Genomic DNA, 16469 nt, shown 5'->3' with positions numbered 1-16469 from the left:
CGCACCACCAAAGCCGTCAAGGGCTATTTGAGATCTGCTAAGGTCATAGCTATGACTGCAAGTCTAGACGAGGTTTAATGGATGACAAATTACTAACCCAGGGCTTCCCAAACTTGTCCTGATGAACCTCAGAAGAAGTTGGGATTCAGGACATCCACAATGAAAGTGTAAGAGAAATTTACATACACTGGAGATTCAATATATGCAAACTTATATCGTACATATTCACCATGGATATCCCAAAACTCATCTGCCTGTGGTATCCTCAGCATAGGTTTGGAAACACTGCACTAACCCCACGAGGCCTGCTATGCAATGTAAACAGTTAAGATGCCAGAATTTGAGATTTTCTGTTTTTACAGTAAGGTAAAGAAACACAGAACAAACTCAAACAACTTATATCATTTTATTTAACAGAAAACAAAAATAAAAATGAAGCTGCAGCAACAAAATACATCATTCTGTGAATACACAAGACAGGCTAAGCCACCTCCTCCGATGACCAAAGCAACATTCATCACAGTTCCCCAAATCTTTGGCAGTTTCTCACCGAGCTGTTTCCACCTCTAACTTTCTTCATCACTTGCTCCAAGAAGTAAAAACAGATGAGCCCATAAAGCAGAAGGTGGGTATGTGGTCAGGACACGCTTAGCAGCTGGTGTAGCAGGGAATGGGGAGAGGGTGCGCTTCTCCTCTGCCTTCCAAAGCTCTTGGCAAATTAGGAGGATTCAATTTTAAAGACTTTTTTTAAGCCAAAGGCTTGATTGTATTCACAGCCATAAAAAAATGATTAGGAAAAACAGGGGGGGGGGGGGGGGGGGGGAAGAGGAAGAGCACATAACTGGTGTCACATCTGTCCCCTATGACTTCTGACAAGCTGCCTTCTCTTGCTCAATTGCTGGAAAAAAAAATGCAAACTTTAGTTACTCCACAAGATATGCATATTACGATTAAATACATGAGGAACTCAAATATGCAACATAACACACTTAACAGCATGCTGGGAATACGGCAGTGGAGTGAGTTAACTATGCAGAGAAACCCTACCCAGAAATCACATATCACTAAAGCTGCAGTCGGCAGGCCTAAACCACTGTACCGTTGCCTCTTTCTACTTTGAGCACAAAAGGCCTAACTGGAGTATAAAATAGCATACATACTAAAACATGTTCCACACAATCATAAAAACAAGGCAAAAGGCAATCAAACAATGATTCTATAGTCATTGCCATCCTTATTTTTAGTTCTGGTGAATTTGTATTTTTTAACTGTCATTTATCCTTTACCAGTTTGGTAAGGCTTGGAATTACAGCCACCTTCTCTGTGTGTATTAGCTTATAGATGGTTTCTTTTTGGTTCCTAATATATGTGTATGTTTCTACACTTTCCCCCGGATTCTAAATATGGCGCCTACTATTACACGCACAAATCGGCATGCATAGCCAATTTGCATGTGTAATTTGAGTAACGAGCCAGTGCCAATAACTGAATGTTAAGTAATTAGCACTAATTAGAATTTACGCGCACTACTCACTAAGCACATTCCATGAAGATGACTAAATTCTACCACATGGATCTCAAAAGGGGGCATTGCTATGGGAAGAGCATGAGTGGGCTGTGGGCATTCCAAAAATTTATGTAATGTTCTTTGTTTTTAATTTTTAATATTTGTTCTTACGGTTTGAACTCCTAAACCAACATGTATATGTTTACAGTAGCCATCTGTCCCTGAGGCAGACGTTTTGGCAACATGGCCATATTGAGTGAACTCGTCTAAATCTGAGAGCAAGAATTGGTAATAAAGTGATTTTCTTCAGATGGCCGGCTTCTTTTTTTTTGCCCCACAAAGGGAGGTCTGCTCAGCAGCAATTCTACAATGGCTTAAAGGTGTGCCTAAGCCATTATGGAATACTAATGCGCAGCTGCACGACAAAGGTTAGGCCTACTTAAAACAGATCAATGGCTGCTATACGTGGGCTCCCCCAAGTGCAATAGGCGCAAAAGTTGTGCACGTTGCTTGGTGACACGCCCATGCTCCCCCTCTGATAGTTGTGTGCTAAATGATTCAGGCACACTCCGGCCAATATTCAGGCAGGCCGGTTAAGTGCCGCAATTGGAGTTCGATATTCAATGCTGGGCCATTTCCGGCATTCAATATCCAGTTTTGTTTCAGCTGGCTTAAACTTAACCGGCCAAGTCAATATTCAGAGCTGGCCGGTTAAGTTTATAGCGGCCAAAGACAGGCCTGCTATTTGGGTGGCCCGATTTGGCTGCCAAACTTAGCCAGCCAGTCACCAAATATTCGCAGCTTCGTGCGATATAACCAGTCAGCCATTACGGGCCAGATTCTAAATAAGGTACCTAAAAAATATCCACGCGGTAAACAATTCCAGCTAAGCATATTCTATAAGCGGCACTTAGATTTAGGAGCAGCATATACGCTTAGTTGATATTCTGGCAACTAAAACTACATGCCTCCATTTACATCAACGCAAACGTGGCATATATCCCTGCACGTAACTTTACGCACACTGGGCCATATTCTAACACGTGCATAAAGACTGGAGCACCCACGAAAGAACACCTATTCCCCTACCCATAACCACGCCCTTTTTGAACTGAACGCATTAGAATTTAGGAACAGTTCATTACAGAATATGCTCAGTGAGTTGTGCGTGCAAATTCTAATTGCCAATTAGTGCTCATTATTGCTTGTTAGGTGCTGTTATCAATGCTGATTAGCTTGTTAAGCCAATTAAGTTATGCGTGCTAAGGAATATCCTTAGATTTCAGCACGGAATGCTAGTCATGCTATATAGAATCCAGCAGTATGGGCTAAGCACTAATATTCAGAGATAACCGGCTATCTTGCACTGAATATTAGTCCTATTTAAACCAGCCAGGAGCCATTCCAGGCTGCTTAAACAGCGCTAAATATCGGCTGGACTGTTTGCAGAATAGTGCCTAGCACTTAATGCATGCATCTGCCAATTACTAGCATCAACTGGTTAAGTGCTAGACGCTAGTCTGTAAAAAGTACGTCCAAATTGCTTACCACACAACTATCAGACAGATTTAGAGAAAAGCCTTTAGTAAATCAGGCTCCAAGTCTGTGCATTCTGGGGTCAATATTCAGAGAGAGATTTACATGGCTAGGAAAGGCTCCTGGCTGCTTCAAAAGCCTGTGTGAGCCTATCTGCTGAATACCAGCACCGATCGCTACACTCAAAGATGGTTCAGGGGCAGAGTCCGCACTTATGCGGTTACTCGGCGCTTAGCCGCCTAAGTGGTTAAATCAGTACTATGTGGTGTCGTTTAGGCGGTTAAGTGCTGAATACCTAACCATGTAAGAGATAGCTGGCCATATAAACTTGGAAACTTGATGCCGGTGCCTAGAGGTGGCCAGACACTGAATATCCAGGGAGAATGTTGGTGGCGGCCAAACAAAAAAATTAAAAATCCCTCACCGCCGCCAGTTCAATATCTACTCCTGCGTTTTTCTAACAACTCTGTTTAAGAAAGCCCTTAAAAGTGCATGCTTGCTAGTCAGCTCTAATCTAACTTGTGATTCTAATAGCTCTAATATTTTCTGCTGGAGAGTATAAACACATAAAAGGTCAAATTCCTTATAGATGAGATCAGAGGGTGACTGTGGGGTTGTTTTTTTAAGCTTGTTTCGACCTCCAAAGCCAAAATTGGAAAACATCAAGCCTTAGAAAATGGTCAAACTACAAATATGGAAAGGTATTTACATTTCTTTAAAAGAGAAGCTTTGTAGAAGAACTGTATTCCACTTTACAAAGCATCTCCATTTGGCTGTATACGTTTCTGAAGAGCTAGAACTTTTTCTGGCAACAGTACACCCCAACTAGAAACTGCAGCACCTGAACAGTAAGCCATTAATCATTTTTGGCTTCCAGTGCTTTTAATTGCTCTTTAGCTGAAGTCTGCTAGAGAGACACATCCTGCAGCTAGTATTCCCTCTAAGCTGTACGTGCGCACACAGGTCAGAAGGGAGTGCACATGCATCTAGCAACTGTGCACACAAAAATTTTGGTTTTCTTTGTGAACATAGGCTATACTGCATGCATCGAGTCAAGGATGAAAACTTGCACTCTTCATGCACACCTGGGCCAGCAAAAATTAGAAAGCACACCGTCTGCAGTCATACCACTCTGGGCTCAAACTGGATAATCCAGGCATCCTTAGGCTCAGCCCCTAGCACAGACTGCTGCAACCAAGGACATGCTTCAGGCATCCAACACCCCAGCACTCTTCTGGCTTGGATGCTACAGAGAAATTCATCTATCTGATGCAACCAAAGGCAAGACTGCCTCATTTTCAGCAGTCTTCACTGACTCTGTCGAGCAACAACTGCAAGGCTGTGTTATATCTGCAGAAGAACTGGCAGGTCGTGGTGTCTGTCGAGAAACACTTTCCACAGCAGATACAATACAGCTGCAGTATGTCCGCTACAGCAAATAAATTACTTCCGCATTAAATACATGCCCCTAACTAAGATATAAAGAGCAAGAAGGGAATGCAAGTGTAGTTGCATGAGTCTCCCCCCCCCCCAAAAAAAAAAAAAAAAAAAACGTGTCTGAGCAGGAAACCCAGATGTCATTAGCAAGGTAACCACATCCTCCACTGTCACATCAAAAAATTAATCTCCTCTATCAAAAAGTCAAACATGCCTCTCCCTCGCTCCAAGTAGAAAACTGCTTATATATACACAGCCACTTACTCTCTTTTGAGGGAAGGGTGTTCTTCTCCTCTGTACTGGTCTTTTTCAACTTCCTGTGGTCAAATTTCTCAACTTCAGACATATCAGGCTTTGGGTCAGACATTTTGGCTAAAAAAGAAAAACAGCAAACTTCTTTACACCAACTCCAGTCATCTGAAAACAAGTAAGTTAACCACATTCACAAGACACCAGCCAACTACAGAAATGGCTTTAGGTTATGAAGTCAGATGTTCTCACAGTGGACTGTAAAATCGCATACTGTGTTTCCTAATACGTCTTTGTTCTGGGGTTTAATAGGATGACCTTTGTAAACTCACTGCATCAAAATGTTATAGGCACAGCTCAATCAATGGCCAGGTTTCTATATTCAAGTTTTTTGGCATGAGCGCATCACACAACAGTCCATCCATGCTCCCTAGAACAGGGGTGGAACTGACAGGGCTCTGAGCCCCCAGAACAGACAGGTCTCTGAGGCCCTGGACAATAAAGGTCATTGGGCGCCCCCCCCCCCCCCCCACACACACACTAGTGCGCCCTCCCCAATCTTACCTTGAAGGGCTCTGGTGGTCTAGTGCCTCTTCAGGGGCAGGAAAGAACCCCACTCTTTCCTGCCCACTGCTCTGCCCACCCGGTGCCACCATGTTTTAAAAATGGCTGCTGAGATTTCCTGTGGTATTCTCATGGGCCTTGTGAGACTGCCATATGGAAGTCTCAGCAGTCATTCTGAAAATGCAGTGGCATCAGGCAGAGTAGTGGCAAAGGGCAGGAAAGATTGGGGATCTTTCATGTCCCTGAAGAGTCCACTAGGGCCCATGGGCACTGCCTGGTTGCCTATATGATCAGTCTGCTCCTACCATAGAAAGTTCTAGATTATCTACCGTCTATTATACATCATGGGATAAACAAAGGAATCCTGTTCAGAAGGAATGGAATGGATCCTCAGAAGCTTAGCGGAGATTGGGTGGCAGAGCCGGTGGTGGAAGGTGGGGCTAGTGCTGGGCAGACTTCTACGGTCTATGCCCTGAAAATGGCAGATACAAATCAAAGTAGCACATACGAGTTTACCTTGTTGGGCAGACTAGATGGACCGTACAGGTCTCTCTCTGCCGTCATCTACTATGTTACATCTGTACTTCAGTAGTAGTATATATCAATCAACATGAAGGGGCAGATTCAGTAAATGGTACCCAAAAGTTAGGTGCTGGGAAGATCTGTACTAAACTAATATTCTGTAAAGGGTGAACAACCTTTACAAAATACTAAGAAGCTTAGCAGAGATTGGGTGGCAGCACTGGTGGTTAGGAGGCAGGGCTAGTGCTGGGCAGACTTCTACAGTCTGTGCCCTGAAAATGGTAGATACAAATCAAGGTCAGGTATACATATAAAGTAGCGCATACGAGTTTCTTGTTGGGCAGACTGGATGGACCGTACAGGTCTTTTTCTGCCGTCACCTGCTATGTTACTATGCTATGTATATGTTACTAGCTTGGTGCAGCACTTAAGCCTGCCAAAACCTTGTATACATGCCAGTACCCAACTAATGGCAGCTGCGTGTGCAAATGACATTCCATAAAATTGCACCTAAATCCTAGAAACACCCTGACCCATCCATGCCCCCTTTTGAGCTGTACGCTATAAAAAGTTTAGGCGCATAGGTTATAGAATAGCACCCTTGGCAGATCTGTGTGTAAATCTTAACTGCCAATACTAATCATCAACTTAAAATACTTCATTGAACAATCAGATTACATGCAGATCTGAGATCTGCAACCAACTTTGGGTGACCTATATAGAATCCGCTAAGAGGCGACTTGTTCATGACTTAAGAAGAGGGAACAATTTTCCTGAAATATCAAAAAATCAGCCTGCACAGAAATAAAGGTTATAAAACCAAAATGTAAGACAATAGTCCAATTTAAAGAAGGATGAATTTTTCCCTTCGTTTTCTATCTGATTAGCATTACCATTAGTCTGGGGGAAGGGAGGCTCATGGGTCAGCAGTAATATCTATGCACACATGTGCATAAATGCCAAAATTCCATCTAAGCACTATTCTGTAAATGCATGCACATCTTATAAAGACATACCCCCAGAATCTATATATGGTGCCCAAATTTTCACATGCTGCTGAGATGTGTGCGCAAATTGGCTGAATGAGCCCTTAACCATCATTAATTGGGTGCTACCAACCAACTAGTATTCATTAACATTTGTACAGGCATCTGGCTGCACGCTATTCTATAAGTCAGGGCGCCTAACTCAAAAGAGGCGTGGCCATGGGTGTGTCAGGATGTTCCAAATCGTTGCACGTAGAATATGGCCTCAGCACACCTAACTTGGGTGCTAGCATTTACACCAGGTTTCTGCAGGCATACATCTGGGGCCTACAGTGAGGCCCAGGACACGGCTCTATGCACTATTCTATAAAGGGCGTGTGTCCTTCCTAGACTAGCGCTTAGTGCCTATGTTTCTTCAGTGCCTAATTTTGAGCACCATTTACTGACTCTGGTCCATAGCGTATATTTTACAAATAGTTGGGCACATAGGCGGAGTCACATTTATTCACGTAACTTTACAGAACACTAGAAGTTGAGCATATATCGCCAGTATTTAGATGCAAGCTTTATGGCTGGTGTAAATGCTCATGCCTAAATTATAGGCGCATATCTAATCTATTAAGCTAGTACTCTATACAGTAAAGTAGGCGCCTACTTTTCATTTCTAGCAATGGTTCTCAACCCAATCCTATGGCCACACTCAGGTTTTCAGGGTATCCACAATATACAGGAGATATAAAAGCTTATAGTCAAATATACATGGTATGCATGCATTACCTTCATTGTTTGCAGAGATTTTTGCCCCCCCTCCCCCCCAGCTGCTGCTGCTTAGAGGGAAAAGAAAGAAAGCTGGGCTGGTGTGGGGCCTTGGGCATCTGCGCATGTTTATGATCTCCCAGTTCCTGCCTTCTCAGAATGGTTGTACCACAGAAAAGTAAATCCATGATCCTTGCCCTTTACCTCATCCTGACCGCACTTGTCAGTGGTAAAACAGGGGTTGAGTGAAGGGAAGAGGAGTGGCAGCTGGACAACTGTTTTCTTTGGATACTGATACCACCATTACTTATGAGCTACACGCAGCTCCCATATTATGTGTATATTCATTAAGACCTATTCTTATGTTTTACTTATATTTTGGGGTCAGACATGTCAATTATGTTTTGATTCCATTATTCTGTACGTTTTGCTCCTCTCTTGTATTGATATTTACATTTATGATACATTGACTATTTAAATTAGCATTTTACCTCTGTATATGTTCTGCCTTTTAGAGTATTGATACTTATAACTTCATATAAAATTTCCATTTTTTTGTTTTATACTTATTTATTGATGTTTGTCTAGACCTCTGATACAGGCGTTTCTAGCCTTAACACAGATCGTATTGGGTGGGATTAATAAAGTACAGCTGAGAAGCCCCATATCTTGAAGGCTTCTTTTTCTTCATTTGGTTAGCTGTCCATGTGAGGCCAGCTGAAGATATAAATCCACCACTAGGAACAAAGGCCTTTTTGCTCAAGATGGAACAGGATTACACCTTCTGACAGAGAACCACAGCAGATCAATACCACAAACCACAGAAAAACAGAAAAGTTTTATTATATGCAATATAACACTTGAGGACAAATTAAAAATCACAACCTGAGAAGGCCATGTTTCACCCTAATACAGGGTTCCACTAGGGATGTTACTAATGGTCAGTGGGAATAATATACAATCTCCCAGATTCTATACATGGTGCCAAAATTTCATCATGGATACAAGATGGGTGGGCCACTAAATTAGTTAACAAGCCCTCAAGTATGAATAGGCCTTAATTACTGAACTTAATGGTACCAATTTAGATTTCCATGCGCATCTGGCTGCATACTATTGTTTATTAAATGTTTATACTGTTTAAGTTATACAGATCAAAGTATAAAAATAGCCAAATAAAAGCAAAACAAAAATATATAAAAAAAAGGAACTCCCATTGTTTTGAAGGAAAGACCTAAAAACACTCACGAGTCATTCAAATCCATCCCATTCCACTGCAAGCTGTGTTCTGCAGAGAAGCTAGTGTATAATGCTATCACCATTTATAGTAGTTCAATATGAAAGGCTTCCTTAAAAAAAAAAAAAAGTCAACAAAATGTTAAATCTTTTAAAAATTCTCTTCTGTACAAAGATAATTTGGAAGATGATTCCATAGAATAGGTGCCACATAAAAAAGGCTTGGGTTGATTCCCACCTAGGTTTTTTTTTTTTTAATTATTATTTTTTTTAAATAAGGTATTACTAACCTGTGGTCCTATAAAGATCCAAGAACCCTAGTAGGGGTATAAGGGATAATGAATGTAAGTAACTTGGTTGTTGAATGTAAATATGTCTTTATGCGTAAAAGCTAAAAACTTAAATCTGACCCTACAGAATACTGGGAGCCAAACACTGGGCTCCTAAATACCAGAGTGCGCAACTTAAAAGGGGGTGTGGCAGGGGAGGCATGGGTGAGTCAAGGGCATTCCAAAAATTTATGTGCTGAAATGCCATGACTTGGGCACCAGCATTACAGTCAGGTTTCAGACAGCATAAATACAAGCTCAACTTTAGGCGCTGGAATCAGCTCTAAGTGCTATTCAGGAAGCTCCTTCCTCCAGCGTCTACCTACCTCAAAACTACTTAAATATTGCTGTAATAACCTCAGAAATGGAAAACATTGATACTAACCCTTACCCAATCAACTCATTCTCATAGACTATTATAAACATAGTCCATGCCACTTCAGATCAGTTTTAAGTACGATACTTCAACGAAACTCTGTCTCTCTTATAATATGTAAGCCACATTGAACGTACCAATGGGTGGGGAAATGTGGGATACAAATGCAATAAATAAAATAAAATTCTTTAAGGGGCGCTCAATTTGGAGCACTCTTTATAGAATTGCGTTTGGTGCCAATTTTTGAGTGCCATTTTTAGAACCCCCCCCCCCCCCCCCATGCTAAAAATTAGTTCAGGACAGTTCTTACCAGGCTGCCTTCTCCAGCATACAAAGTGTAGTAGCTGGTATTGTGGCATAGATCTGCCTCTGGCTTTTGCAGATCTTAGCATCTTGTTTGTCTACCCCATTTTGAGTCACTGATACACTATGGCATCTACCTACTAACCAGAACTAAGCAGTAGAGAGCTGTATGGGAATGGGGATCATGGGAATCCCGTGGGGATGGAAGAAGTTGCGGTGGGATTCCCATGGCAGTTTAGTCCAAATCTCTGGCAGTGCCAGAATGAGGCTTGGAATGCCCACTAAGCAAAGCAACTAGAGCACCAGAATTAGGCTTGGAATGCTCAGGAAGGAAGCCAGAACATGAGGCTGAGGCTTGGCACACTCACTGGCTGAATAGTGAATACCCCACACACACACACAAAAAAACCCACACAGGAGGCTTTGGGTGTTAGGAGGAAATGGAGGGCTGAAAGCGAGTAATAGTGCTTGACTCCTACAGATACAGGTGGGTAGAGTTACCATATGGCTCCAGAAAAAGGAGGACGGATTGAGCAATGGAAGTAAAACCCGGCTGGCTCAATCCGTCCTCCTTTTGCTATAGAAATGCTAAATAGTAGTAAGTAGTAGTTCTGGAGCCATATGTTAACCCTACAGATGGGGACGGAAATTAATTGCAGGGATGGAATGAATCTTAGTGGGTATGGATTAGATTCCAGTGAGGATGAGCCAGGATGGGTGAAATTTCTGTCCCTGTGCAACTTTCTACTAAGTGGTCGGGGAGAAACTGTGTGCTAACACGATGATATGACGGCATGCTAATTCCCACATTAACTTCCTAATATGGAAAATGGACAGCAAATGAGTGGGGACTGTGCCTCATAGTTAATGAAGAAGAGTTGCACTATTCAGGTGCACCTCATAACTGTACTGCACTATCTACAATGTAGTCAACAAACACATGGGCATTTACTACTACTAATCATTTCTAGAGCACTACTAGATGTACACAGCATTGTACACATTATATACAGGTACGTTCTCTGTCCCTAGAGGGCTCACAATCTAAGTTTTTGTACCTGGGGCAATGGAGGGTTAAGTGAGTTGCTCAAGGTCACAAGGAGCTGCAGTGGGAATTGAACCCAGGTCACCAAGATCAAAGCCCACTGCACTAACCATTAGGCCACTCCTCTGCATTAACTTACGGGAAGATGCTGGAACACCCGTCAACAGTTAATGCAGGAGTCTGGTGGTTATCACGTGTAAATTCTGGCAATTAACATGCAGGAGTAAGCCTAATGATTAGAACAGAAGGCTAAGAACCAGGGAAGCCTTGCTCAAATCCAGCTGTTGCATCTTGTGATCTTGGCCTCAAGTACATACTTAGCACATGCTAAACTTCAGTGGGAGGGGCCCCTAAAGGAATTAGCCTGCACTAAATGCACATGCTCAATTCCATAGCCACGGGCTACGTGGCACTTACCACATGCTAATGTTTAGATCATGAGCCTTCCAGGGTCAGGGAAATACCTACTCTACCTGAATGTAACTTGCCTTGAGCTACAACTGAAAAAGGTATGAGCTGAATCCAAAATCCAAATAACTGCATCATAAACAGACCTTTAAATTGTCCCATGTACTAAAGATAGCTATGCAAAAATTGTCATAAAGTGATGCTTGTGCAAATAACTATATCCCAGCTCAGATCAACATTTTTCTTAACTGCATTTCTTCCCTAATTTTAATTCGTCCCAATCTAATAATCACTTGCCCCGCAAACCTCCTCTCTCTATTGGACATTACCACAACCTCCAAACTTAATACACCTATTTCAGGGAATGTTTTGAAGAGTTAAGTAACTGAATTATGAATGCTTAAGAAACAAGTATAAAATGGCCTGCAGCTAAGGTGGGAGCTTAACTGGCACCAATGCTCAGAAAATTTCACCTTTGTGCAACTTCAATCCTTTGGAGTCTTTGAACCAGAAGCAATTGAGGGTTCTGTGACTTGCCCAAGAACACAGAGCTGCAGTGGGATTTTAATCAGGCTCTCCTGGCTCAGTCCACTTATCTAACCATTAGGCTACTCCAGTTCTGAGAAGAAAAGAACATTTGGAAAAGGAAGATAGCCTCTGCTTAGCTGAAACCACCATTATAAAATGAAGTAAAGATTGCAACATTAGTCTGAATCTTTGCCCCCATCCAGGCCAACACCCGAAATGACAATGTGATCTGATAAGATTGTACCTTAAGTAGATGCAAGAAAAGGACGTGGTTCTACGACACCAAAGGGGAAAAATTGGCAATGTGACATTTGTGAAAGAGAGAAGAACGTCAATCGGAACCCCAGAAAACACCAGGGTGCTGGAGTACAGGTATCAGCCAATTTAAGAGAGACAATGAGGGAAAAGCAGCAGCGGCACAAACTGCAGACAGGAGTTCTTTCAACCCCAGCACATGGCTAAGTAGGTGTCTCATCAATGCTGGTGTACAATACACAGCCACTCTTGTGGAAGCACTTGACTAACTGCACTAGCCTAGAAACATGCAACCGAATTCTTTGAGGAACCAGCTGAAGCAATAAATATATCTTTTTTAAATGACACCAGCCCCTCTATAACATGAGGTTCACTGCCAGACTTCACTGTCAATGTCACCAAGCTTGGAGTGCACCATCCCACAGCCAGAAGCTGATCCACATACGAGAGGTTTCTGAAGTTGTCAGAAAAGCTAAAAATAAGGCAACCATTAAGTAACATTTTTTTTTGAAAGTAACACATACTAGTGTAGGTTCCTATAAAAAAAAAAAAAAAATGGTAGGGTATCTACCCCATAGCCTCTCCACAACACTGTTTCTACAGCAGACAGGAAGAGCCCAGGCACAGATGAATGCACTTTCACCCTCTTGCACATAAGAATGCTTTTCAATTCAGCCCAAATTAAATATGCAGTAGAACGCTAATGCCCATTAAGTGCATCCATATCAGTCTCCACAGGAAAGGAGCAGAATGCCAAAATAAGGGAGAAATCTGAGGAAAATGAATTCCCAGAGCACAATTTGGAGTAACAAGTCATGAGGTAAGCCTGGATGAGCCCACACCAATTAACAGATGCCTTACTAAGGCTACATATGGAGAAAGATTACCAACAAATGCAGAAACCAAGAAAATATGATGAAAATATACAAAAACTATCCTAGTGTCAGTGGGATGATAGGAAGATGCACTTGCAAATTGTCAATGCTGCCTGTGCACATGTGAAATCCAGGAGGAGGCTCTCTTTGGAAAGTGTTGAGGTTAGTGTTAGCAATGAATTTGAGATCATCTTCAACATACCCTGGCTGGCATAAGGAAGAAGTTCATTTCTGCCATGCTATTAACTTACTTGAAGATATTAAGCCAGTGCCAGACAGATGTCTATAGTCTGCGCTCTGAAAATGGCAAGGACAGCTCAACACTAAGGGAACCTTTTAAGACTGTGCACAGCAAATTGGCCCTACTGCTGAGCTGGCCCAGTAGTGGTAGTTCCGGGTCTGCCACATGCCATTTCTGGCGCTAGAAAATATATTTTTTTCCAACACCAGCAGTGGGCACAGAGTGAGCTCCAGCAGCAAATGGTCACACGGCAATTTATTACCCTTAAAAAAAAAAAAAAAAAAAAAAAAAAAAAAAAAAAAACTTACCTGCTGTACTTAGGTTGCCTGGACAGGCCACCTTTTACTGCTGCTTGGTAAAAGGGTCCCTAATTATGCGTATGTTAGGCAGACTGGATGGACCCTGCAGGTCTTTATATGCTGTCATCTACTATGTTTATATTGGTCTCAGTGAACCGGGGGGGGGGGGGGGAGAGTCTGCCTTTTTTGAGTAGGCCCAACCATTACCAACAAACAAGCCTAGCAACTCTAGATAAATAAAATCCAAAAGAATTTTTCTGCCGCGGTTGTAGGATGGTTCAGGGTACATTTTTGAGAGGGGCATAGTTTGAGCTTGTCAGCAGTGGCCTAGATTGTCGCCTGCCTCGTGAAGAAAAAAAAAAAAAAAAAGGGAGACCGAGGGGACGGCTTTGTCCTGCTTCTGCCTAAGAAGCTGAAATCTCTTAAAGTATGGTGTTACCTCAGAAAAAATTCTTTCCAACATGAGAATGTAAATATGGCATAGCTCTGTAAAAAAAAAAAAAAAAAACCCTCTCACGGTCCATGGAAGCAGGTACATATGTTGGAACAGGCAGAAGAACTTATATAATTTTTTAATAAAGTGGTGTAATGCGGCACAGAAAGCTGTGAAAGAGGAACACGCACGTACAATGGAGAAGAAAAGCCTCATGGTGGTATTTTACTAAGGGGGGAGGAGCAGCCTACCAGAGGGATCCCTAGAGAAGGCAGAACTAATAATCTATGAGCACCAGCATGTCTTGCATAACATTCTCTCTCAATATAACGTCTTTTCCCGTGATGGTACAGATAACTACGGCCTCTCCCTAACGACGATTTCGCTTCAGGGATAGAAATCTCTGAAAAGGCATTAATGTTAATTAAGTCCTAGCTCCACAGAACAGAGAAACCTCCATGTCTCTGGTCTGTTAACAATGGCTCTGCCCCCTCTTTTTAACTAGCCCAACAGCTACCGGGGGCTGAAGGGCTTCTTCAGATCAGACGTTTGTGAAGGGACTTTCTTCATTATGGCATTGCACACATTCCAGACCACTCCCCACTCGGGCAAGGACAGGAGGGCGGATAAAGCAGGCGATTTCAGCCCCCGCATGGAAGAGCGGACAGGAATGCGTCATCAATCATGGCATTTCCATAAAACGTTCTGGCAAAGGAACAGCTAGTGGAGAAAAAAAAAAACACCCCACCACACACTCCCACTTTACACTTCCTGTACTTTAAGAATTAAGTACCCATCTTTGTAAAAACAAACAAAAAAAAAAGTATGATGAATTACAGCTAAAACTTACCTTTTCGAAAGTCCTGCTGTGCCTTCAGTCTGGCAAAACCAATTTTTATCTTTAATAGTCCCCACAACAGCTAGTGAGTGACAAGGAAACACTCGGGGTGGGGGAAGGGCAAAAATTGAAACAAAGGCGGGGGGGGGGAGGGGGGGAGCGCACTGCCTGCAGCCCCGGCCCGAGAGGGACAACCAGTGCGACTAATAACGAGATGAAAAACTAAATTTCGATCTGGAAAGGGCTATGTTTATCTGATTAAAACATGCTGCCGCCACACCTTTTATATGAGCAAATTGAAATCAAGAACTGGAGGAGCAAAATGTTTTGCAACATTAGGAGTCTCCCCAGACCTGCTGTGAACAGAGGTTTGCTGCACTGGAACGTCAATCCACAATGCGAAACGGGGGTGTCCGTTCCAACAGATAGACCCCCCCCCCTTCACACACTTCACTCTCACTCCCGCCCAAAGTACCCACAACCCCAGGATGCTTTCGTAAGGGTGAGATAGACATCTTGGAAAAAGAGTCTAGTAGGCTTTATGCATTCTCCATTTTTTGGATCATCCCCAAGCTCGTGAAGCTGTCGGAATCCTGCACACCTAGCTGCGCTATTCCCAAACGCTAAAACAGAGCTCAGGCGCAACCTGTCTTACCTGTACTGCTCTCACTAGTCCTCGGCTACTACAATCCTTAAGGTGAATCTGTGCTCCCTGTCCCCTCCCAGGCGAGCCTCATCGTTTTATAGTGCAGGAGTAGCCTTAAAACCTGATCCGCCTGCTTCGCTCTCATTGGCTCAACTAAACTTTCTGACAAGATTGAGTAGGGGCGAGACTAAACAGCCACAGATTTGGAGGTGGCAATTGTCTCATCCGTGGCTATCGTTAAAAGTGGACTACATTTCCCAACCTGTTCCAAAAAAGAATGGAATTAATATTTTGTTGTCTGATTAAATGTTCGAACTGTTTTTTTTTGCCGTGGAAAAGATTTTTTTTAAAATTGTATAGCTCATATTCTTTTAACGAATAAAAGATACCAAAATACTTTTAAACAATTACAGTTATGTAGATGTTAGTTATCACGCAGACAGATGCACTTCCTTTCTTCTGGGCTACAAACAGGTTCTATTCATGCATTGACAACCACTCGTGCCCGTTCCCCGTTTTCACCTAGGATCCATCTGCTGCTTCTGAAGTCACAATGTCATTCTTTAAAACAGGAGAGTAGCCAGCTGGCAAATTTAGGGTGGGCCTGAGCCCAAAGAAGGTGTGCCCAAAAGCTCATCTCTTCCCTGCCCCCCTCAGCCCCTGGCTATGCCACTGACAGATGCCCTAATAAAAGAATAGTCCCTTGCACTGTAACCAGAGCTGTCTAGCAAATTTATTTCCGAAGTCTGCAATCTTTTAGGGTGTCTTAGCTTTTTTCTTGTTCTCTTTAACATGGGAAAATAAAAGTAAGCAAAGAAGCTGTAGATGATTCCTTTATATTGGACTACCCTTAGTCCTTTACATGTTTGAAAGAAGGTCAGTTATGAAGTGCATCTAGCTCTGCAAAGCTAATCACAAATATTGGCTCAATTAAAAAAAAAAAAAAAAGATCAACTACAACTGGTTTGTTGACCTTTATTCTACCTTTCCAAATCAACCTCAAGGTCTCTCTCTCTTTACAATGCTTCCACCTAGTGTCTACATTTGGTACTCCATGAATCCCAATTAAAGAAAACCAATGTAGGTTTGACAATTTGAAG

At 42.5% G+C, this 16469-nt stretch overlaps 1 protein-coding gene across 2 annotated transcripts; it reads right to left on the bottom strand.

Moving 5' to 3' along the window:
* Positions 1–749: 749 nt before the first annotated feature.
* On the bottom strand, positions 750–15491 carry TMSB15B (thymosin beta 15B). Of its 2 annotated transcripts, none has more exons than XM_030209407.1 (3): positions 15379–15491; positions 4745–4852; positions 750–898 (listed from the first exon to the last, which is right to left on the bottom strand). In XM_030209407.1, the coding sequence occupies exons 2-3, from the start codon at positions 4845–4847 to the stop codon at positions 861–863; spliced, it is 141 nt and encodes a 46-aa protein (XP_030065267.1). In that variant the 5' UTR covers positions 4848–4852; positions 15379–15491; the 3' UTR covers positions 750–860. The 2 variants fall into 2 exon arrangements, with proteins under 2 accessions (XP_030065267.1, XP_030065268.1); XM_030209408.1 differs by lacking the exon at positions 15379–15491 and adding an exon at positions 14736–14834.
* Positions 15492–16469: the final 978 nt, after the last annotated feature.

This window comes from Microcaecilia unicolor, chromosome 7 (assembly GCF_901765095.1).
Source record: "Microcaecilia unicolor chromosome 7, aMicUni1.1, whole genome shotgun sequence".
NCBI lineage: Eukaryota > Metazoa > Chordata > Amphibia > Gymnophiona > Siphonopidae > Microcaecilia > Microcaecilia unicolor.
Note: the sequence above shows the minus strand (reverse complement) of the source record. Positions and strands in the feature narration are given on the sequence as shown.